Below are 25,839 nucleotides of genomic sequence, written 5' to 3'. Positions count from 1 at the left end.
TGCTATTTATCAATCTAAGTTGTGTTTGGTGAAAGTTGCTGAGTATTGGAGGTATTGGCCATTTAGTTCCATCAGCAGCTGATATCTCCAACAGCCGGCAACTCGCATCAAAACAATCTAGATGGATAAATAGCACCACAGGTAAGAGGAAAAATATGTATGTTTTAAATTTTGTTTAAGTTTTTTAAAGTCTTTAGTTGAAATATAAGAGTCAGTAGCTGTAATTTAGAAGAACCATTTTAAGAAAGAAATGAAAGTCCCATTATCTTGTTCATAAAGTTTGCTCCTTAATTGTTGTGTGGGTTTGATTTTGAGACTGCAGATGTGAAATACAGATGTTTTCCTCACACTTTTCCACAGGCTGTTGAACACAACACACACATGCTGTGTTCAGCGACTATAAAACAATAATGGTAACTTCAGACTGCTTTAAGTTGTGCTTTTGGTTGTAGTAAGGCTGCAGAGAGATGTGAGGTTTGTCACATTCAACAAAACTGCCATAGGATTTTGGAAATTTAGGAAGGCTGATAATTAATAATCATCCTGATCACATATGTGAACCACAGTCCACCGACTTCATATCCACTTTTTGTCTTTGAAGGTGTCATGCTGCCCTCACTGACCTCGGCTGTCTACTTCTTCATCTTCCTGTTCCTCTGCACCTGGTGGTCCCTCTGTCGGACCTTCGACACTCTCATCTTCAGCTGCATGTGCGTCCTGATGGCCATCTTTAGTGCTGGACACCTCATTGTCCTCTACCTCTACCAGTTCCAGTTCTTCCAGGAGGCCATCCCACCGGGCGACAGCTACATCAGGTCAGACACATGTTGAGTTAATATCCAGAAAAACAGACACAGCATCCAGTCACTGACACTGTCAGAGTCCTGTGTGTTACCTTAGTTTAAACACCGTCTATGTCAAAAAAAGTGTCTCTCTGCTTATTGGGATGCAATAGATTTGGATTATTTTCCCGATTTAAACTTGACGGCCATTCTGCCCACAGGATGAGATGACTCAGACCTTAAGAACAAAATACAAACCATCCCCCAAACAGCAGTGAGCGATGCCTCAATCTAGAGAAAGTTAAACTTACCAACATTAGATCTCCTCTCTCTCTGAAGAATTGTTGAAATGGTATTTCTCTGGTTAGACAGCACAAGCCCATACTAATGCTGTCTGGCTCCTTACTAATGTGAAAATACATAATGTGATGACAGCGCTCAGCAGCCAGAGCTCCTTTGACTCGACGATATTTATTGCGCCCGCCGCAAGTTTGTTTAAACGATAATAAATATTTACTATTGTTGCAAACAAGAAGGCAAAGGAAAAGGCAAACCCAGCTGGAGGGGAGATATATCAAACTCCTACTCACAGCACATCAATATCAGAAGCAGAGCTTTTAGGCACTTCACTACAACCAGTGTTGTTTTATTATGCATGAGAAAGGAGACAATCAGCTGTCTGTGGCTGCGGCAGTGAAACATTGTGGTTGGAGTAAAGCCACATCGTTGCACATCTTGCCAACATACGTTAGTCACACAGCTGTAATAAATAGAAACTCTGTGGCTGAAAGTACCTCGAGTCACTAAGCTCATTGTGTTTGACTGACAACCTGGAATGCAAAGAATGCTGTTTATTTACTAATTACTAAGAAATACACATTTAGGCCACCATCATAGAAGTTTGAAAAAAAAAAAAAAGATTTTCTACCACAGCAGGAGCAGAGGAGAGTTCAAAAAATAACAAATCATAAATTTCTTTTTTCTTTTACTGATAAATGTACAATTTTTATCCTTTATTTTACCATGCAAGTGTCACTGAGACATTATGGCATCAAGATCAGTAATAAAACTTGTGTTATTATAGTAGTATATATAAATAATATAATGTCAGAAAATATTTAATCTCCATTTGGCTGTGAATAAGAATTAAAATACACATCATGATAACCAAAATTGGTTACATGTACATTATGTTCATGAGGAAATTGTAATAATGTAGAATGTAATGTACAAAAATGTTAAAGAAAGAAGCCCCACCAAACATTATTACATTATAAGACAGTACAGACAGTAACATGCAATGAGGCAAGCATGCAATTAAGGCTCCCAGGCCTCAACTACCGTAATGCCCTTTATTTAATACTTCAAAAAATGTCTGGGTCCAAAGTATGTTTTATGAGCATGTTCATCAGTCAGTGGTCTAACTTTTCACCAAATGTCATTGAACTCTTGTGAGACAGTTTTGAGAAATTTTGTCACTCAACAGGCAATCTAAATGGGGCTGAAAACTGCTTTGTCAAAAGCAACAATTCACACAACATATTGTATTATATCTGCAGTACGAGGAAAAGTACAATGGTTTCCTTCCAAACAAATATTCAGTCGGATGCAAACAGCTAAAACACAAGACTATAAAATGTTAAGCAGTATATTCTGTATGATACACATGATATACGCCATGTTGTTGCTCTGTAGTTCCAGTAACTTGCAGCATCTGAATCTTTTAATTACTGCGTCTTTTAAACCTGACCAGCAGCACTGTAGCTGTTGTCTCACTGTAGCTGTTGTCTCACTGTAGCTGCTGTCTTACTGTAGCTGCTGTCTCTGTGCCCTTGGTGTTGCAGGGTTGTATTGATCTCACAGTTTCTCATTTGAAAGCTGTGTTGCTGTGTGTTAGGACCAAGGCTATTTACAGCTATGTATAGCTAAAGCTGCCTTGGACAAACCTTGTGTCCTCTCCATCCCTCCTCTGGTTCAGATAGCAGATAAGGTGTGATTACAGTGCTGCAGTGACAGACTTCTTGTTAGAAAACTCATTAGAATAAATGGACCCCTCTCAAACCATCTGCACAGTCAGTAATAGTCTGTTTAGACTGTGCATGTTGTAGTAGAAATACAGTAGGAGTACCTGTACTGGATACTAATACTGGATACTTTTACCTCTTCTGTCCTCTTAAAACCCTCAAAGCCAGTAAAATACTGGAAATTCCCTTGTCTTCTAAGTCTCCATGAAGCTAGTAAGATACTGGATACTTTTACCGCATCTGTCCTCAAAAAACCCTTAAAGCTATTAAAAAAACATGATACTTTTACCTCAACAGGCCTATGAAAACTTTTAAAGCTAGTAAAAGCTATTAAAATACTGTATACTTACACCTCTTCTGTCCTCTGAAATCCCTTAAAGCTATTTAAATAGTGGATACTTTTACCTCCTCAGGCTTCTAAAAACCTTTAAAGCTAGTACAATACTAGATTCTTTTACCTGTTTAGGTCTCTAAAAATCCTTAAAGCTAGGGAAATACACAACACTTTCACCTCTTCAAGCCTCTAGAAATATTTGAAGTTGGAAGATACTGGATACTTTTACTTCTTCAGGCCTCTAGAAAGCCTTAAAGCTATTAAAATACTTGTTACTTTTACCTCTAAAGGCCTCTAGAAAGCGTTAAAGCTAACAAAATACTGGATACTTTTACCTCTTCTGTCCTTTAAAAACCCTTAAAGCTGTTAAAGTATTGGATACCTTTACCTCTTCTGTCCTCTAAAAACCCTTAAAGCTATTAAAGTTCTAGATACTTTTACCTCTTCTGTCCTCTAAAAATCCTTAAAGCTAGGGAATACTTTTATCTCTTTGGGCCTCTAATAATATTGATTCATTCATTCTCTGTAACTGCTAGGGTTGGGACTCGTTAGGATTTTAACGATTCCGATTCCTTACCGATTCCTTCTTAACGGTCCGATTCCTTACCGATTCCTCTTACCGATTCCTACATTATATTCATTATACTTGCTATACTTAAACAAGTATATAATAAACACAAATGCAATCATACAAATACAAAAACTTTATTCTAACTGTTGCACAGTACAATTAGATGAAAATACACATTTGTGTGTGGTGTGTATTTCAGATTTAGAGCTTGTATCATCTCCCTGAGAATATATAACAACAAGTGATTCTCTGATTTCTACAGTAACACTATTAAAATTAACCACAACAATGTAATAAAAAATACTTACATGCATTCATGCTTGGGCACTGTTATTTACGTGACAACACCTGAACATAACACACACAGACACACATTGGCTGTTTGTTTCTATCTCTCCCCTCGCTGGAAGCGGACCTCCAGCCGCCAGCCTCCGCCTTGATTAAACGCTGAAAATTAAATAAAAGAGGGAGACAGGTGTCTCCTATTTTATCTTATTTTGTTATAGGCTATTTCTCCCTCTCCCCTCGCTGGAAGCGTCGGACCTCCCGTCGCCCGCTCCTGTCTCAAACACGGAGGTCTCTGTCCGCTGAGCACCCGGTGCCCGCCCGGCCTGTTAAATAGCCTGTAACCATGACAACCGTGTGACACAAACTCAGTGCTTTAGTGATTAGATAATGTCGGGCTCGGTCGGGTTCGGACAGAAATATGCCCGTGCCGCACTCTAATGGAAATGCACGTGACGGTTTATTTTATTTTATTTTTTTTGTACAACCTAGGAACCGTTTGCAGGAACCGTTACGCCAAATGTGATGGAACCGGTTCCGGAACCGGAACTTTGGACCCGGTTCCAAAAAAGAACCGGATCCGGATCCCAACCCTAGTAGGCTAACTGCTTATCCTCTTAAGGGTCATGGGTGGACTAGAGATATTTTACCCCTTCAGGCCTCTGATATCTGATCTAATATTACTTAAAGTTAGGAAAATAAAACTAAAAATCAAAGAAGCTTTGAATGAGACAAAATAACGACAAATCGCTGCTCAAGATCCATCATTATACTGAGGTCATGACCTTTGAAAAGAGGTCACGAATGCACATTGCTTAATTTTAAGGCCAACATGTTGAGAACTACTAACCCAAACTACTTGGTTACATAAATATTACAGAAAATAGCTAAAGTTGACTCTTTGCTTTGATTCTAACTTGTAAAGTTGCTGCATTTACTTTCCAGCAGTAAATATGGGAGAGTGGGTGTCATTATTTTTAAACAGCTTTTCATTTGTGTATTTGAAGTCCTAAATTTGGAAAGTTTACCATGGCCCTGATTCTTCTTTGATAGCTCTTCACACGAACAGGCCAACTATTTTATCATGTGCTGTCTCCGCGTGCTTCCATGTTGACTTTCCACAGCACTGAGGTATTTCTGTCTGCCGCTGCATGAAAACTGAGGTCCAATGTGATGATAAAAGTAACACGCTCTCCCCTGATCTGGCCTGTTTCCTCTCTGTACACTCGCAGGCAAACTAAGGGAAACTTACGGACGTAAATATGTGCAGCTCCCATTGGACAATAGGCCACCTCAGTGCTTGCCCTAATTGTGCTTGCTGACAGTTGACTTGGCCTTGCTGTCGGCCCAGTGTTGAGTGAGGCTATTGAGAGGCCTAGCTTCCACTCCACTTCCTGCCTCCCCTCTTTACAATGGAAGTCCCCAGTCATGTGACCAGCGGGCCTTCCCCAGTTACAACAAGAAACCGTTCAGGAAGTGTGATGGGGTCATAGGGGAGTGTTCACTCCTCCACATGGTATAAACAGAGAAGACTCGGAGGGCATCTAAATCTGTGTGGTTGTCACTGGAATACGTCAGTACACTTCCTGTTGAGGAGATGATCTTTGTTCTGTTAAAAGGAAGAGGAGTGAATCATACAGCATCCTTTGTGGGACAAACAGAATTTTTGTCTCAGATTCCAAGGTTAGAGCATGGAAGGAAATTCTCTTTACAGGAATGTCCTCATGCAGAAAGTCAGAGACTACATCAGGGCAAGACAACTGTGACATACTTTAACACTGTTTGATGCAACTTACCTTTCTACACTTACTTAGTTGCTTGACAGTGTATTTTCCCCATTGATATTTCCAGTGTACATTGGACGTTGCTTGATCATAGTACAAACCACCTATTAAGGACATCAAACTCTTCAAACTTTTAAGAATTACCCTGGAAATTACAACGAATCCCCAACTAAACTATAGCAAAATTGGTCTTTCCCTCAGCTCCATCCATGCATCAATTTTCAGACATACATCCAAGGTGCTTGACTACTAAGTAAGGTAGTCCAGACATCCCTCTGCCTGACAACATATTCTAGCTCCTCCTGGGGGATCCCGGGGCCTTCCCAAGCCAGGTGAGTGTATTCTTCAGTGTATTCTGGGTCTACCCAGCATTCATCTACCTGTTGGATATGTCCAGAAAACTTCCGAAGGGAGACACACAGGAGGCATCCCTATTAGATGCCTGAAACACCCCCTAGTGAGAATTGTCTTAATCTGATCATCCAAGAAGGTTTAAATTAGCAAAACAAAGTGGTCTGATAGTATTTAGCATTTGTGTGTCCCCTTAACCTGATTTATGGTTGGGCGCTCAACACTTCAGAAGAGTGTTGCTCAACAGAAATGAAAGAGCAGTGCAACGTTTTCAATTTATGTTTCGGCAAAGGGGATCTACACATACACACACATTTATATGAATACATCTTTGTCTGTATTTTTTCCTTTTTTTTATATGTCTGGTTTACACACAGCTGTGATTCATCTCACTGATCACGGTGGGAATTTAAAGATGGCGTTTCTGGTTGTATCTTATTACAAGTCTGAGGAAGAGCCTACGTTGCTTGAAACGTCACTTGACAGAAAATAAATGGATTAATGGGAGCTCTATCGGTGTGCGGATCATCTTTTTCCTTTTTAGTATACAGGCCACCCAGCTAAGACAGCATGACTCTGCAGTTCCCACAATCTTTTGTTACGTTTGCATCACCTCATCCATCCTGGCTTTGTTTCTGGAATCGATAATTAGTTTTAAAGATGGAGAACCCAAGGCCTTCTACACCGAATTGAGTGTAATCAATTCAACAATACACTTATCTCAATGAGATCAGTCCAATCCACTGACGGACGTCTTTGGGGCCAGTTCACAGAAGATTTAAGGATGAGTATTCATCCATCTTTGCTTGTCTGATGGTTGTTTAAAGAGGACGTAATTCAAGAAAGCCAATCTATTTTTCTTAGCTGCAGATTTAAGTCATATCATAAATTTGCCTCCAAGGACGATCTAAGCAACAAAGGTTCTACTTTTGTGTCACAATCAAATTCTGAAGCAACCTCATTAGCTAAGAAAGAGAGTATAACTACAAGACAAAGAGAGGAGAGCTGAACTAACAATTAATTTCATCAGTGGTTATTCTCCCAATTGTTTACTTGATCAATTGCTTGGTTGCATCAGAAAACAGTGAAAAATGCCAAATGTAATGTCTTACATTGTTCTTGTTTTGTCCAACCAACATTCCAAACCTCACAAAGATTCAATTTATTATAATGTAACACTAAGAAAAGCAGGTATTTCTTACAATTTAAGAATCTGGAACCATCAAATGTTTGACTTTTTACATTCAAAAGAGCTTAAATGATTTATTGATTATGAAAATCACTGTCTATGAGGGTTCACAAAAGGTGCTTCAGGTGCCTAAAATACTTGAATCTGGCACTCAGAAATTTAGGTACTGGAACACCATAGATTATCGTTTAATTTTTCAAGTACTTGAATAAAATTGAGAGAACAGAATGATAAATCATTTTAAGAAATTTTAAGAAAAAAACCTAGTAGGCAGGGAACTGCTGTGCTTGCATTTAATTTCTAATGTATTTTGAGCTCTGAGCAGGTTGGTAAACACCAGTAAATAGTAAGCCCCAGGATGTTTTGCTAGCGCTTGAAAAAGTACTTGAGGGTCATTGAATTTGACTTGCGCCCTGTCAGTATGGACCCATACATTAATGCTGAGTCCTTACTGCAAAGGCCCAGGTTTGAGTCAGGCCCAGGTCTTTTGCTGCATGTCATCCCCCCCTCTCCCTCTCTGTCTCTCTTTCTCTCACTATCAAATAATGCAGAAATACCCATCTAAAAAGCCGATTAATTTTTTGACATTTGATTAATTGGTTAATTACCTACAAAAATTGTTGCAGCTCTATGAAAGAGACGTATTGTCTCAGAACAAAGATGGATGATCTCGAAATCATATCCTTACACCTGAATGACTGTTAATGTTGACCTCTATGTTTCAAGTATTGCCGGTGGTCAATAACTCTGTACATCTCTATAAAATGTCGTCTACTGCTTATGTATCCTCAAAGTTCCTGATTTTACAACTTCAGTCCTGGTAAAAGTGCCTGTTACTGTCCTCATATACCTGTCTGTCTCTCTGCCTGTCTGTCTCTGCAGTTTTTTTGGCATCTCCCCCATTGTTCAGAGCAACTGTTCCTACACATGGAAGCTCATCGTGCACCCGGAACGTGAGTGGTATCACTTTGTCAGTCCCATCATGCTGCTGATTCTCTACTACACCCTGGCCACGCTCATCCGCCTCTGGCTGCAAGAACCCATCGACCAGTTGACGGTATGGACAGCTGACAGAAATACAATGAAAGCACATGAATCCAGACCATCTTAGTTAACAGCTTTGTGACATTTATTGCAAAACATGTCAATAATTTGCCATGTTAATCCATTCAATTAGGTGATTCTGAATGAAAATAAATCATGTCATTGATTTGTTTTTATAAAGGTAGTCTTAAAGGGCAAATATACCCTAAAACTTTGACTTTGTTGTTTTCTGATTATTTGTACTATATTGTTCATTATTAGACTTATTTGTTGTCTTGAAATGTCTTTTTCTTGTTCCTATACCTAAATGACCAAAGTTAGACATTAGGATTTTTCTAAGACAAAAATTCAGCTATCAAAAATCATCAATTTTGGGTTCATTTACAATTATAGAGCAAGGACCTCTGTCTAGATTTTTGAGTGATGTTCATTGGTCACAGGGGAAGAAATATACATTTTGACGAGACAGTAGCTTCAATAGACAAGTATGCCTGGTGACCTCAAGGCATCCTTCATGTTTTCCCATTCAGTTTTCACTATCACTCTCTTCACCTCTCACCTAAATGCATTGAGTTCACATCTACCCTCTGGGCATTATGCGTTTTTATGGGAGATGCAACTTAGCAATTAAGTTACGCGACAAGAAAAAACAGTAAAGGTAAATACCTCCGGATAAAATAACCAGTCGTCTCTCAAAAATCAGTGTGTGATTTAACACTTTTTATGCAGTTAAACTTCAATGAGCTCCTGTTTAGAGAATGCTGGATTTGAAGCTGATGTAAACGTGAGTGGATGCAGGCAGTCAGTGTGTGTCAGAGCTGTTTAGTTGAATTCGGCACACGACACCTCCATACGGCTCCTCAGTAAATTCCAGACAGTGAACTGAAATAGAACCAGATTGAATTAAATGGGCAGCCAGGTGGCCTCGTGATCAGAGAAACTGTATTGAGGGAAGATTCCAGGACGATCGATTGCTGGCTGGTTGTGTCCACTGCAGCTCAGGTGTTATCTGAGACACTGGTGGTCTAATTTTGACAAAGCATGAAGGGAGGATGCATCTTGGCACCATGTTCTTAAGGAGTAAATCTAACTGTTACGTAACAACTCAGACACCACTGGTCCAAAATTGATGACTTGTGAAGCGATGATGCATCTCAGTTGTACAGATGTTTACAAATGGTGTAAGACGATGCACTCTTCATCTAAAATGTCATTTCATATTGCTTTTAAATCAAAACTGAGGTTTGTTACTATAAAGGTTTATACTACACTCTTAGAAAGAAAGGTACTAACCCATATACTGTAGGGTTCTTTGGCTTGTCCGTATAGGAGAACTCTATTCAGTTGCCTCATTTTGTGGGCATGCAAAACTCTTTAGTTCTTTGAGGTGATATTGTCACAGATTTGGAAGAGCGGTTTCTTTGTGAAGAAACCACTTCGCTTCCCTTTGCAAGATGGGCTCAACCTCATCACACCACAAACTCCGCCAGTAAACAGGGATTCGCAATCAACATTGAGACATTGAAACCGTTGGTTGAACATCCAATCAATACGTCCTGTTATGGTTCATAAAGTAGTTCCAAACTAAAAGCTGTCAACGTCCGGGATTTTACTCGGCCATCAGCTGGACGTCCTAGCAACGTTCAACTATGACCTTAACACAAACTGGCCTCCTCAGCTGTTCTGCTAAAGTTTATGGTGTACATTTAGCAGCTTTATGCATCCAAAATACTAAAAATATTAAGTCAATTAAGTCTTAAGATAATAACTTAGCATTGACTGACATGATGCGGACATGATCCCCTGTCCCCTGGGTGACAGGGGTCCGGAGCTTTACCCATTTATCCAACACGACTTTCTCCCTATGTTGACTTTGTCACTCTTTATATTACGTCACCTGATTTTCTGGCAAAAATCCCTCAAGGCATTTTTTCTCAGTAATTTATGATTTTAAAATGTCAGAGAATATTTGACTTTGTTTCTTATCCTTTTCTTTTTTTCCCATAAATTTACCACTTTTATTTCAAAGTTTTTTTCCTTGTAAATTTACAACTTAAATCTTGGAAATGATTTTTTTCTCAGAATATTGCCTCCTAATCTACAAGTACCCATATATATGCCATTGTGTTATTTATAAATAACAAGAAAAAAATTGTAAACATTAATTAATGAAATTTCATTCACCTCCATTGTATTAGTGTGGCAGCAAATTCTCTGAGACAGATAAATCAAAACCTGGGAAAATGAAACCGAAACTATCTGCATGACTAAATACCAAAATGAGAAAATGTATTTTGTCTTTTGGTTGAACCAACCCTTCAGGAGACTACTGTATCTCATAACTGATTGGCCCAAGAAGTATGTAATCATTATTCAAGACTTAACCTTTGTTTGATATGAATTTAACTTTCACTACTGAACTGGAGCTCAATGAAATGTCATGAAGACCCTCAATCCTGAATTCAACCCATCTTCCTTCACCTCTGAGCTCCAGGCTCAGCTCCTCTGTCCTGTAATGGAGTTATAGATTAGTGTTTTTATAGAGGGGTCAATACTTCCCTGTAAACCTGCGGGGCTATATGCATTATTGATTTCTCCACAGAGGGCTGTGTGTGTGTGTGTGTGTGTGTGTGTGTGTGTGTGTGTGTGTTTTCACCTACTCCTACACTTTAGACGACGCTAATAATAAAACATGATTACAACATAAATCAGCAGCTGACAGGTTTGTTTGATAGTGAAGATGCCAGATGATGATGGAGCTCGTCTTTGTCACAAAGACAGGAAAAATGTGGACGTACTGTTACAATTTCTCAATTATTTTAATGCTTGATTTGTAGTGTATTGTCTGTGTTTATTTAACAGTAATTTGCAAATGCAGTAAAAACTGGAAACCAGAAGAATTCAATTAAAGAAATGAGACACAAGAAAAAACAGCAATTACACAATATCATTATGTTGGTTTCATAAACATCATCCATAAGTGTGCAACTGCAATTTTTTAATCTGTAAGGAAAACTTATTTAGTACCATAGCCAGCGCTACACACACAAATAGAGCCATCTAAGAGCCAATAATGAGATGTTTAATTCAGAAAATCAGAGACTTAACAAGGGCATTAATTATGATATTATTTTGATAATTTGTCTTGTTTGAAGATAATAACGCTCAAAATTCCCGAGACACAGGACTGCACAGGGAGGTGGAATTTTCTTTCTAATGTGAAGTGAGAAAGAAAAAATGTAATTTGAAGTATTTAGTGGCGTCTTAGCCACCTGGATGCTGCCAAGATGACTGTTGTGAATAAAATACAGAAAATCAATGGTAGTATACTGTATGTTGATAATTTACAGTAAAATGACCTCACATCCTCTTTTAAAAGGTCACCCAGCTCCTCCTCAGATAAAGCACTCCTACACTGTAAAACTGTCCAATAGAGGCTGATTAAAACTGTGATTCTTGAAAGTATCACCTCTGTTGCTGCACAAGAGCGGACTGAGCGCGAAGTCTGGTGGTAAAGATATGTATCATCAAAACTGTCTATCTATGTTTTTTCAGGACGACAAGGACGGCGATATGTGTGAGGAGGAAGATCTGGATGGAAACAGAACAAATAACTCGGCCAACAGGAAGAGGCAGCTGTGGTGGGAGTCACGCCAGGGCACAGATGAGAAAAACGTACGTCAGGGTTAATGCACACATGAATAATAAAGTATTGATTATTGGACAGGTCATGAAGTCATCATCCTTAAGTCAGGATACCATACAAAATGGGTATGGCATCCCATCGTAAAAAAACATTAACACATGCTTGAATTGTGTTTTTTTGACATAATTGGAAAAAATGTGGAAAACACACACACACTTCAAATATCACAAAGATCTGTTGAGGATATTTTTCTTCAACTTCTGAAGTGCTTAACTTTTTTTCACAAGCTTGGCTGCTTAAAACCAAAATAACACATTTCCTTCTTACAACTGATAACTATTGTTGGCCTGGAACACTTTGATTCACTTTGGCTTTTAAACAACAATAAAGTGGAATGGAAATGTCCTTAATATTTTAGTACATTAATAGTATAAGTAAACAAGAAACTGACTCTCTTGTTAAACTGTAGTTGTTGATTGTTTTCGCAAGCTTACATCTTGTTTCACCCGAGCTTTCACCTTTGTAATAAACTCATCCCTGGAAAGATTTCAGCTGGAAAGGCACACAGACACACACTCTCTCTCCCTCTCTCACACACACACACACACTTTCTGACCTTGTTCCCATATCAAGGTCCGTAGTCTGTCTCCGCCCGGCCACCTCCTGAGGTTTAAAAGCTTTTAGGGTTGTGCAGACACAGATGAGTGATGGGCTCGATTTACAGAGTAGTGCTGCTCGACTTTGTTCCTGCTTATCAGCGACTATAAAGAACAAGGAGGCCTTTGACTTCAGCGGCTCATCGATAACACACCTTGCCTTGTATGCTCTTTTCTCCTCCTCCTAGCTCCTCTCCACCCAGGATGGCTTCAGTACAACTGAGGTGGGGGCTGCTGTGGATGTGTCTTAAATCTGTGTGCATCGTGACCCCTCACCCCCAACCCCTCAGTCTTGCTGCAAAAAAAAGGAATTACTGCAAAGTGCTTTTCACACTGCACCCTCACTGAACAGGGTTATACTCTACCTGGGTTTAAAAGTTTGTGTCATCTGTCAGCCCAGAGGTGTTGTACATACAGTTTTGTACTGCATCTGTAGTAGTGAGCTCTGGGTTTTAAGGCAGGTTGTGCAGGGTTAAATATGAATGTGCAGTGTGAAAAGTAGAAGAAATCCCTGTATTGCCCTACAAAGCCAAAGTGTGGTAACTAAACTGCTAACAAACTAACTGAAACTAACAAAAAGCTCCATCTTTTATCTACTTTTTCTGGTAAAAACACACAAAATCCAGTTGGTGAATAATTTAAGCACACAAGAGCAGTTCCTCCTGTTTGCCTTTGTGGGGCAGGGTGCTAATCAGTCTTATGAAGATGACATTTTGACCTGAGTGGGATTAAAATGTCTTGATTAAAATTTTGTGGCATGGAGTAAGTGTGCAGACGTAACGTTTTTCCTACACATACACTGTGTTTTGATAGCCTTGCACTGATGTGATGTGCATATAATTATTCTCCCTCAGACAGTTTTATGATCCCATTATAAATCTGTTCCTCAGTTTCAGAAATGTTTTTGTAATTTATGACGGTGATCTACAGGCTCTGCCCACTTCAAATGGGACGTCCTTTGACTTTGTCACGACTGAGAATGGACCAGTCTGCCTGGACTTGTACTCCACCCCCCAGTATAAAATGGATCAGCCCAATGACGGTACAGGTGAGCAGTTAACCACCCGTACCTCCTCTCTAATTATTCTTAAAACCTTCAAACTCAATGATGAGGAACTACTGTAGAAAACACACTAAAAACTCTATTACTATACTATAAAATTATAAGATTGTAGCTCATTCTGTATCTTATTTTACAGATGGTGTAACGTAGAATTTACTGAAGCAGGTTTACGCATATATTGGTTCATATATTTGATGTCTGAAAGTCTATCCTAAACTAGTGCTTTTGTTATGTGAAACCCTTGTATTGCATATTATGGTTATTGTATTTTATGTAAGCTTACTTCAGAGTGTTATATGGTTCTTTATGGGTTGAGAGAAACGCTGACACTGATGTTTAGTAGCTCCTTTTAAATCCAGGTGGATGAGCTCAAAACTCACATTCTGGCTGTTTGGAGTTTATGGAAGGGTGACATTAAGTTTTATGGAACAAAACATACAGTATAAAAAACAGCAGACATTTTGAAATCCGTCCCCATTATGTTTTGGTTGTATTCTGACATGTTAATAGTGTATTTAAATACACCAAACTGCACCAGAAATCATTAAATTCCTTTGTTTGATTGTTCAACACCATCTTGACTCTTTGCACTTTCACTTTGCACTTTGTTAGCACTGAATTCACAGAATTGTCTAAAGGGGTACTTGGCTGACAGTCTTGTCACAGTCAGTTTACTAGTCACTGGGGGGGAGGGCACTCAACAGCCTGTGAACACAGCTGTTTAATGACTTGTGTTACTGATGGAGCTCTGTACAGTCTAGTTTTGGGCTTGGAGACTGCAGATTTTAAGCCATGATGGTAGGCAGTGCTGGTGTGTCGGCCAGTCACACACAACTATTGGATGAATTGCCATGAAAGTTTCTACGTATATTCATTGCCCATGATGATAAATCTTTGTCCCATACTCTTGTGTACAAGTCAGGATGTCTTGGAGTCTGCTGCACAGATTTTGACTATTCTTTTTCAGATTTGTGTCTTGCAGTTTCCAACTTTATAGGAGCTGGACTCTAAATCACCAGAGTGCCTCACTTAACTCATTAATGCCACAAAGTTCTAGTAACAGCTCTAACAGTGAGTTATATTTCTGCGTTCAACCAGGGAAGAAGGAGGAGTGTGTGTATGAAGTGTGTTTGCCTCCGGAGGATTCAGCGTTGGAGGGAGGAGAGGAGAAGTCTGAGGAAGGAGAGGATGGGATAAAGGAAAGAGGAGTCAGTGCAATGGTCAAAATCTTCCACTTCGTCATGAAACAGAGCTACATCTGTGCTCTCATAGCCATGATGGTGAGTAATGCAGCCCACAGATGGTGTAGCGTTGGAGCTGCAGAAGCTGGCTGCGTTTGAGTTGTGTATTTGAAATAAAAACATTCAAAATCACTTTTGTTTGTGAATTTAAAATTGACCATAAACAAACTGTTGCAAAAATGACTCTCATTCAGCAAAGTTGGCTGTGTTAATGTGAATGTAATTGACGAAACCAAATCCGCAAAACAAACAGACAAAACCTCTCCACACCCCTCTTAAAACCGTGGCATTGAAGATGTGACTCTTGTTTTCCAGCCTCAGGTTTATATTTACAGTTTAATTTGACATGAACGCAGCATTATGACCAGCAAGTAACAAGTTTATGTGGATGTGTGACAGGATAGTACTGAATAAGGGCATCTGCTCTAAAAACATTCCTGAATTAATCATAGGTAAATACATTTTATTAAGTTACTGAGTTTAACTTTGATATGTGCAACACCTGTGAGTTAACTGTGAGTTTCCTGGGCCGTTAAATTAGTGCCTAGACTAGAGATGCTGTGCCACTTAAAACAGAAGTGCTCCATCAGAATTGAATAATTCTCAATAATTTATCGGTTATAGGTCCCGGACAGGATAGGACAGCTTCTAGGTCTTGACCCAGACCGCAGTCCACCTGTTAGTGACCTCGGTGGGGATGGAGCAGGATCGCAGTTTAACAAGGAGGGCACATTTTGGTCATTTTGCTAACAAGGGGGATGGCCTCATAACTTCAGCTTGGACTAATCAAAAAATGAAATTTAGACTTTTTTTTGTATCAAAAGTAAGCCATTTCATTTCATTTACTGGTTTATTGAAAAGGGGAAAGTGTACAATTGATAAGTTGCACCAGATATAGCACAATGCTACTTTTCATCTCTTGGCCTTGGGCGTAGATTGATGCCAACACATTCTCACTCCCAGCTCGCCAAACACAGTGGCTTGGTCGGTGGCCCTACCCTTCAAAATATGATGCTCTACAGTAGATACCCCTCTAGCATCAGTTTTGAATCCTCAAGGACGACATGTCAATATCCACTTGTTACATGCACAGTGTCTTTTCAAAAGAAATGTCTGTGTTCACAATTACAAAAATGTTTCATCACATTAAGGCAACAATACAATTTTGTGAGGTTTAAGAAAAAAAGATTGTTTGGGTTACAATAAGTATGTGTGTCGGGTAACTTCTATAAGTGTTAATGAGTATGTCGAATATGACATGTCATGTAACCGTATCTTTGTGAACTCAGTGTTTCTCTCCTGGTTTAAAGTTCTGTGTTTGTTTGATGAAGGGAATGTTGTGTAAATGAAGGGAGTGAAAACAACTTCATTAGTCGTTCATCCGCAGCAGAGTTTCAGCACTTGTTTTAAATTTTCTGTGATTTGTTTTCTTCAGGCGTGGAGCATCACATACGTCAGCTGGCTGACGTTTGTCTTCCTCATCTGGTCTTGCATGCTGTGGATGGTGAGGGATCGACGGAGATACGCCATGCTGTCTTCGCCCTTCATGGTGGCCTACGGCAACCTGCTGATAGTTCTGCAGTACATTTACAGTTTTGAGAACCTAGACCCAGTCCCTGGTTTCTTTGTCAAGAAGAAAAACCCTTTCCACTCACTTTCATCCAAGGTTTGGAAGTTAAAGATTTTTTTTTTGATTTTGACATTGCTATGTGTTTCTGTCTAATATGATCTTTTAGATTTAGTGATGACCTTTGATGTGAGAACAAATGTGATTTAAGATGTGCAGATGTGCTCTGCGTGCAGCTAGTGGATTATACTGTCAGACTGTGTGTCTCTAATAGTCAATAATTAAATAAGAGAGGACAGTTGTACAGTGTGCTGCTGAAGGAGAAGGTCAGGTTTGTAGTGTTTTGACATGTTTTGATATAGCTCACAGACCTAACTGTGTCTAGACTGAGATTTCACACATCAGTCGGTCACCACAGACCTGCAGTGGTGTGTTTTTTATCACTCATCAGTTTGATTAAACAGTGCATATGTTGCGATGCAATTACATTTCACACTTGGGTCAAACTGTATTTTAAAGTTTATTTAAAGTGCCAGATGAATGCAACACCAGCAGGAGAGTTTAGACGATCCAATTCAAGTTTAGAAACTGAATTCTGATTCATGTGTCTCCTTTCATTGTTTTGACCGTCTATATTGCTTTCACTAAGGTAAGGTAAATGCAAATGATTTATTAGTTCATCTTTTCTTTTCTGTTTGCCTAAACATTTTATTTATTGTGTGTAGGTCCTGTGTCTGCTGAGCTTCTGGCTGCTGCTGAGACAAACGCTTACAGAGAAACGGGAAAAACAAAAGGAAGACAGTGCTGGTCTCTCAGACGTCCATGTGGAAGATCAGAAGAAGAAGGGTAAGCACTGGGCTCTTATTTTAGATAGATTATAGAAGAAATTAGGGCTCTATTCAACTTAGAATTTTGTCAGTCAAATTGGATGTGGCTTTGGATTTGGCTGTTCAATAATAATATTTGAGTATTTGTTTCTTTCGTTCATATAGACTATCAAGCAACACTTAATTCACCTGTCAAATTTTTGAGTGGGGTTCGGTGGGACACTTAGGGTGACATCGACGTTCATGTTATATAGTAAACAAGCCATGTTAGCCCTCCGAGCTAATGTGTGCTAACTACGCAAAGGACGGATCGAAAATGTGCAACAGCATTTTTTGCAGACACTAGATATCAAACAAAAGCAAGAGGCTGTATTGTATAAAGTTGCTGTGAGTCGTAAATTCACCACTTCTCAGCAGAAGGCAGAAGATAGCATCTCTGAGCCTCACCAATCAAAGATTTTCTTCCTCCGGGCAGCTGCCTGTACAACATCTTTCCCAAACAGATGAGAGGACCTAACATAGTGAAATGATTTTATCCTGGAGAGCTGCATGAATGCGTGGAGCACCGACTTTACAGCTACTTCTGGTGACTGAAATGTTCACGAGGGCTTTAGGTCTGATTACCATTCCTACCAATAAATCCCATGGTCAGATAAGACTTTTCAGACCCTTCAAATATGTTCCCAAAACATCTCAATTCTTCAAGTTTGCACCATCTTTGTTTACATTTTAAAAACTTTGGAAATGCCTTACTTTAATCCACTGGCGCCCCCAAGGAGGGGGGCCCATGGCAACTCTGATACAACTCCTGCTAGAGGCAATATATTTTTTGGTTGTCTGTTTGTCCGTCCCATTCTCATGAATGCGATATCTCAAACACCTTAAGGGAATTCTTTAGAATTTAGCACAAACGTCCTGGTTAGAATTTGATGGTCAAAGGTCACTGTGACCTCAAAAAAATAAAGTAAGTAAAATACAGCAAAAGTGTTACTGAAAATTTAAAAGACAAAAATACTTTAAAAACAGTGTAACCACATTTCCATACGTTGTTTGTTAAGATGAATGTAATTTGTTCTTTGAAATTTTGGGGAAAAAAAACACCTACAACTTCCTACTGTACTTCACCTGCACAGTTTTTTACTATATGTGTATATGTGTGTATATATACAAGTTAAAGGTCTGTTGACTGATAGCTCACTGAAAAGTTCATCAGTATTGTCCAGTTAGTGCGGAGCTTTCTGATTGGCTGCTGTGTTTTATAGAGGAAGAGGACTCTGAGGAGGGAGGAGAGCAGGACATCATGCACGTTCTGGGCAACATGGTCATGGCTCTGCTGGTCAAATACTGGATTTACATCTGTGGTGGCATGTTCTTCATCGTCAGCTTCGAGGGAACCATCGTCATGTACAAGATCATCTACATGATGATGTTCCTCTCCTGTGTGGCGCTTTATCAGGTACAAAAACACACAGACAACTGTGAGTGCCTTGGACACATATGTCACATATTCACAGTGTTTCTCTTAAATTTCCCCTTAGTTATCTTTAATGTGAAAAATCACCTACATTCAAAAATGTCTTTTTCTTTTGTTTATGTGCCCAAAAATGTCTGAGCTTGACTATACTGACTTTTATCTGAGCAAAGTTCGTCACTACAAGGGGTTTCTCCAATGAGATTCAGATGTACGCTGGGCAGGCTAGATCAGGTACATCACTAATAAAAAAGCCCGTCACTGTCTAATATGGAAATGCCGGTGAAGTTGCACAACAGACTCCTCATCTGAGGTCGGGTCTGACTGAGGCTCAAACATCTATGGCTGATTCATGTCAATGTTTCCTCCTATGTTAGCCATTCTGATGTGCACTGCTCTTTCACTGGTCATCCAGAATCTCTCAATGGGAGAGTTTATTTTTTCCTTTCCCTTCATAGCAGCAGAGTACTTTTACCTTGAAATATGTCTGGAGGGGAACTTTTTTTGTTCCACATTCCTTCAATAGATTCTGTATCTACTTATTGAAGCGCACAATTGAACACACACACACAGAGTTTTGTCTGAAATGGTAAATACCACTTTTTATAGCTGCTTTGATGTGTCAAACTTATACACATTTCCTAATGTATAGTTAACATTTATGGATAATTCAGACAGACATATGTAGTATGTATGGAATATTTTGGATCTTAACTAAATAACATTAATTACATTATTTTAAAATTTGCACAAATCTTCAGGCCAAAAAAAGTTTGATGACCTCTGTCATTTGGAACTATATTGGATTAATTAAACTATGATCAGTTACAAAAAGGCTGTTTGCTAGAGGAGGGATCAAATCATTGTTTTACAAATCAGTAGTCTCAAATCTTTGTATTCCGGACCCAAGTCAAGTCTCAAGTCAAGACAGAAAGTCCAATGTCAAGTCCCAGGTCATAAACTTTGAGTTTCAAGTCTTGGACAAGTCATAATGCGCTCTTCAGGATATGTAATGCCACTTTAACAACAGAATAATAATATATTAATTTTATAAAAAGCATGACTGTTTTTTTTATAACTTACTATTTATTTGTTAAAACAGGTGTGACTGAACTTAATCATGAAAAGGTGTAGTGCTGACATTGTACTTTAATAGCATAAAGCACTATTAACCAGAACGAATTTTGTCTGTTTCTGTCCTGTTTACTTGTAGTTACTTCATCTTATATTAGTAAAATGTCTCTATCTCTCTCTTCCCAAATTTGCAGCATTTTCTGTTTGACTGTTCTTCCTTTAAAGTGATATTGAATGTTGTTGCATGTCTCATGTCTAAATAAAATTAAAAACATAATGTTAAAATTGGTTGATTCAGGAAATTAAGGGAATTCACTGACTTTAAATTACATTTTTTAATCTTTGGGCTTGGGGGAAGGTAGTAAGTATTTTCAAAATATTGTCAAAAAGTCCAAGTGAAGTCACAAATCATTGGTATTAAATGTTAAAATTTGTGACTGGAGTCTGACTCAAGTCTAAGTCGTGATTTGAGTCCACACCTCTGCTGTTTACTAAGTGGCTCTGCATGTTTACTTTCAGAATTTAGCATATGAGTAGGTAGCTGTAAAGTTTCCAAATTCAATTTCCCAAAGACAGAAGGTGCTGACAATTTTACCACAGTAAAACAGAGCAGCCTAAATCGAGTTGTCACAATTATTTTTATCCAGGTGCACTATGAGTGGTGGCGAAGGATCCTGAAGTACTTCTGGATGTCGGTGGTGGTGTATACCATGCTGGTCCTCACCCTGGTCTACACCTTCCAGTTTGATCGCTCATTGTCCTTCTGGTGCAACATGTTGGGAATGAGAAAAGATGATTGCAAAGAGCGGTAAGAGTTTAAATTACTGGTAGTTGCTCCAACACACACAGTCTACATATAATGTTTCAAGCCTTCCCTGTGTTCTCAGATGTAAATGTTAAAGGTGTACTATGCAGGATTCTCTGTGACTGTTTGAAAAAACACTCACCAGCAAAAGTGAAACAGATTCACTCTTTGCTGTATTTGTGGGGGGTTTTTTAAGCCCTGTGTCTCGCGGACACCTACTGCTTATGATCTGGCACCTGGTTACCGCCTTTTTGTAAAACCCCGACCTCACCCAAGTTCAGTGGGGGTGCACACCCATAAACGTCAACAGAAAATAAGAATAAAATAAGAAATACAGGCAGAGGGCAGAGTCTCTGCACATAAATACACTGTCACACACTTCTAGTGGGTTATAAAAAATGATTCAGAGGGTTTATTTCTGTGTGACTCTGTACATTGTTTTTCTAGGAAAATCCTGCATAATTTATCTTTAAATGTTTGAAGAAGAAGGATTTGATGGTTTAAAATATTATTAAACATGTTCAGTGTCTTGTGTTTTATTAGGTGAGAACAGAAAACAGCTCTACAAGCAAAAAAAAAGGATAAACTTACATTATTCAGAAGCAAACAATGAGGAAAGGCTTTTAACACATGCAAACACAATAATAAAGAATACATAAATATGTAATTTTCTTACAGTTTAACACAGCTTTGGTGGGATAAGGTTGTTAAAAAAATGGCGATAAACAGTTTTTATGCCTCCATGCCAGTGACAGCCATGACACAAATCTGCTTAAACTTAGCACACAAACATTACAAATCTGGGATTTATCAGTATTGTCTTAACATACTTCTTAAATTTAGAACTGCCTCAGACCATACGTACGCCATGTTGTCACCTTTTAAATGCATGGCATGTTAAAATTGCATTCGTTAAAAAAGGCTTTAATAGACAACAATATTTAAAAAAAGGTTAATTCACTTGTTTGATGCCCCTTCATCCTCATCAATAATTGTCATACTTTAAAAAAATTAACCATAAAAACTGAGTATTTCAGTCCTAGCTTACAGTGAAGTGTATGAGAATACCACGTTGAAATATCACAGTTTTGGTTTCCATTGATTTTATTGAATCTGTCAACAGTGATGGCTGTCATTATTATTATTGTTATTATTATCATTATTATTATCCAGGGTATATGAAAGATTCTGATTTACTTCCAAGCAGGTGTTAAGATGGCATATTTAACCTTGCTGTGAGATTCTGCAGTCAATACCCTCAGGAGAGAGCGCATCTTCAGACACGGCTTATCAGCTGTTTCCGACTGCCATTACATTCACAGACGCTCACTGACAACCTGACAATGGTGTTTCAGGGCCTAGAATATGTGTGTAAAAACAACTTCGCGGTTTTCTCCATGATACACCTCTAGGCAAGCATTCTATCATATAGAGAAATGGAAAAGCACCTGTCAATTCAGAATGATTCTGATTCACCAACATGCACAAGGTGGTAAGAAAAAATTGGTGCACACGTGTCATGAATCAAATGGTAATTTTGCTTGCACACGTACTTTATGCGCACAGTAAGAACATTTCTATACTTGTATTAGTGAATTAGGTTCATTATGTTTTCCGGTTGCCCGTTTCATTCCCGTAAACACATTATCTTAGGAGGCAATTTCTTCAAATTTGGCACGAACATCCACTTGGACTCCAAGATGAACGGATTAGAAGTTGGTGGTAAAAGGTCAAAGGGCAAGGTTACTGTGACCTCACAAAACTCAAGAATTCATAGCTAATTATGACAAATTTTCACAGAAATGTCTAACTGAAAAAAATAATGACGTGATGACATTTTATATCCAAAAGGTCAAAGGTCAACTTCACTGTGACATCATAATGTTCTGCAAAAACACTTTTCTGACCATTACTAAAGGTCATAACTCAGGAACAGAGAGAGAGAGAGAGACATGTGGTCAGATACTGAATTGGTGACACTAATCTTGAAACTGCTGATTGTACAGATCTTCTGTGCTGCTGGGTTGAGGATGTGTGTGAAACATACATGTTTTGCCCAAAAAATACATTTAAAACTTTTAATTAATTTCCTTCAAAGACTTCACCGCATATATTATATGGGTCTGCAACTTGACTGGTGGAGGCATACAACAGTGAGGCAGTAAATCTAGTTTTTACCTGGTCCTGTTTAATTTTTCAAATTGCTTTTAATCACTTAACATCAGGTATGGTGCATATAATCTTGTTACACGTTTGCATTGACCTTAGTTTGTTTGCTTAAGGGAATATGTGATAGTATAGTACAGTAATGTAAATCACAAACCCCAATGCAGCAATAACAGGATAACATTTATACCTCAAAAACAAGGTGTAAGTTCAAGTCTCATGTTTTTCCTCTTTCCTCTAACTTTTCCATCCGTACAGCTTGGCGGATCTGGGTCTGGAGAAGTTTGATGTCCCCAAGCTGTTCACCAGGATTTTCATTCCTACCTCCTTCCTGCTGGTGTGTATTCTCCACCTGCACTACTTCCATGACCGCTTCCTCCAGCTCACTGACCTCCAGGCTGTAGTGGCCAAAGAGGAAAGCACTATCTACAGGTGAGACACGCACTCTGTTTTTTTTGTCTTTGGTCCAAACTATTATTGAGAATCTAACTTTTTTGTTCTTTTGTATCTGGTTTGTTAAATTTCATATGGCTGAATTACAAACAAATTGCGTTTCCTGCACAGAAGTAAGAGGACCACACAGAGAGGTTGTTCATAGATAACCTGATCTAATATCAGTCGTTTTATTGATTTGATTAGCAAGATTTCAGTAATTATTAGGATTAATAAAAACATTGTCAGATAAAAATACTTTACGATTCAGCAAATGTATGCAAAATCACATATAAAGTAACAAACTGTTGTGCAATACATCAGACCAAACTCTCTGTGTAAAGTTCAGTAACCACTTATGTTAGTTTTTAACCACAACCAGCTTGTGTTTAATAATTTAGGCATCAAACATTTGTTCAGTTCATTAGAATTATTATTAGTTTTATTGTGCGACACACAAAATAGAGGAGACTTTGATGAGCCTGTAAATACTTTAAAAACAGCAGTAAAAGTTGTCAAATCAGACAATTTATAAAACATTAAATCTCTCTCATTTATATAAAATCTCTCATCATCTCCAGCACAACAAAATGTGCAACACATAAAATCAGAAACCACTGCATCCCTCAGGAAAGCAGCTGCTTCCCTCTGTGACACAAATATAATACATGAGAGACACAGACTGAATCACCAGGATTTCACTGAAAATTGTTAAACATTAATACTGAATCACTGCTAAATAATGTCCATTATTCAAAAATAGTAACCGCCAATGTATGCGTGTTAAAGGGATAGATTTTTGGAAGTGGGGTCATATGGGGTACTCATCCACTGATGGTGTATAACAAACAGCAGATGTTGGAGAAGCAGGCTGAAGCCCGACATGGAAGCTAAGCAATCAACTGCTGTGGATAAGGTTCAGCAACAAAATATGTTTTAGCCATCTAAAAAAAGTTCCACCTAAAAAAAAAAATACAAATTTAAGAGTACGATATGCTGGTAGGACTTTCACTACCTTACTTCAATGTCAGACCGTGATTTCCAATGGGAAAATTAAGCCGTCATATCACTTTCTTCAAAGCCAGACCCCATTAAGAAAAACAGTGATTTAACATTGCTTAACACAGGAGCCGCTGGTCTACCACTGCCTTGATCATTTAGTTAGTTTGTGTTATTGTGTGACTTTGGCATTTAAAAGGATGATTTTGGATTCAACAAAGTCACACAATAACACAAATTTATGATTTTTCTCAATGAAGTCTGGTGGCTTTTTATCAGCGCATGTTAACGATTTCCCCATTTAAACAGGCTGTCTGATGGAAAGGTAAAGCAGTGGAATTACTGTCAGTGTAGCATACAAAATATGTTTTGTTGCTGACCCTCATCCAAGGCAGTACATTGCTTAGCTTTAGTGTCAGACTACAGCTTGCTTCTCCAAATTGGGGGCATGCCGACTGACATCTACTGTAGGTAATACACTGACTATGGATAATACCCCATACAACCCCACTTCAAAAAATCCGAACTATTCCTTTAAACCCAACGGATCTTAGTTGAGCGTGAGGCGAAAACATTCATCCCTTTTCATCTCAAACTGTTTTGGATAATCGCACTTAACACACCCAGTTAAACACCCATTTTAACCACTGTTTTCATTAAGCATCTGTCTTTGTGTGTGCTTTCATGCGCTTCATGTTATAATATTCACAGTTTTGTAGTCTGTGGTGTGGTGTGTTTAACTTTATGGTCATGTTCTTTTTGGATGGAAACAATGGATTTTCCATTGTTTTGCCGCCGCTCGCCCAGCACCTCTTTGCTCTGCTCTCTCTGTGACCTGCTGTCATTCTCTCCTCTGCCACCCTTTTCACACAGCCACACTAAAGTCAATGAACGTGTCTATCTGATCATGAATAGGTGGGTATCTGCTCGCTTTCTGTGGCATCCGTCATCATCCCAGTTCACCTCTGAGTCTCAACTTCCTGTATCAATACATCCTTTTCCTCCACACTGACTTGTCCCTTTCCCCCAATTTTTGCCGATGATGATAGATTGATTCTCCTCTGAAACATCCTACTCTTACGTTTAGGTATTTTACTGACATGAATGGTGTTTTTTTTCAGGTTTTGTATGTTATTATTTTGCCTGTAGCCTTTTCTTTTTGAGTTCTCTGTTATCTGTCTGGATTTTAAACCAGCTAAATCCAGCCCAGGCCTTTTTCCCAATAAAACCCTCCACCGCTCTCAAATTGTTTCACAAACTGTCAAAAACAAGCATGTTTGAGTATGAAAGAATTATTCTACCCTTCCAGTATCTTGCCTCTCGCCCACTTTTCTGCACTGAACCCCAAAAATTACCCCCTTCCTGAAAAAGCTCGCCTACCCCAAACCACAGGAGCCTTTTGGCCAGTTTTCATGCATTTGTATAAAAGTCATGGATATTTTTAAGCGATTTCAAGTGTCAGTTTCCAGCCTGCCTTTTTTGGTTTCTCGCCTCACTGTTCATCTTGACTTCTGTGTAACTTTATTGT

The 25,839-nt window shown here is 38.7% G+C and overlaps 1 protein-coding gene across 10 annotated transcripts in view; it reads left to right on the top strand.

The window, feature by feature from the left end:
* LOC126382988 (piezo-type mechanosensitive ion channel component 2) overlaps positions 1 to 25,839 on the top strand; it is a 111,305-nt gene that overhangs the window by 33,410 nt on the left and 52,056 nt on the right. For 6 of the 10 annotated variants that reach the window (XM_050033315.1, XM_050033317.1, XM_050033321.1 and 3 more), the window contains exons 7-18: positions 602 to 815; positions 8,203 to 8,377; positions 11,920 to 12,039; positions 12,855 to 12,890; positions 13,597 to 13,714; positions 14,828 to 15,009; positions 16,406 to 16,636; positions 17,263 to 17,383; positions 18,627 to 18,820; positions 20,557 to 20,717; positions 23,139 to 23,312; positions 25,185 to 25,226. In XM_050033315.1, coding sequence (XP_049889272.1) covers positions 602 to 815; positions 8,203 to 8,377; positions 11,920 to 12,039; positions 12,855 to 12,890; positions 13,597 to 13,714; positions 14,828 to 15,009; positions 16,406 to 16,636; positions 17,263 to 17,383; positions 18,627 to 18,820; positions 20,557 to 20,717; positions 23,139 to 23,312; positions 25,185 to 25,226 — 1,768 coding nt within the window. The remainder of the gene's footprint in view (positions 1 to 601; positions 816 to 8,202; positions 8,378 to 11,919; positions 12,040 to 12,854; positions 12,891 to 13,596; positions 13,715 to 14,827; positions 15,010 to 16,405; positions 16,637 to 17,262; positions 17,384 to 18,626; positions 18,821 to 20,556; positions 20,718 to 23,138; positions 23,313 to 25,184; positions 25,227 to 25,839) is intronic. The other 4 variants (XM_050033319.1, XM_050033318.1, XM_050033322.1 and 1 more) reach the window with 2 other exon arrangements.

The sequence above is a fragment of the Epinephelus moara genome, chromosome 21 (assembly GCF_006386435.1).
Source record: "Epinephelus moara isolate mb chromosome 21, YSFRI_EMoa_1.0, whole genome shotgun sequence".
Lineage (NCBI taxonomy): Eukaryota > Metazoa > Chordata > Actinopteri > Perciformes > Serranidae > Epinephelus > Epinephelus moara.
The sequence above is the reverse complement of the archived record's forward strand: the minus strand, read 5'-3'. Positions and strand labels throughout refer to the sequence as shown.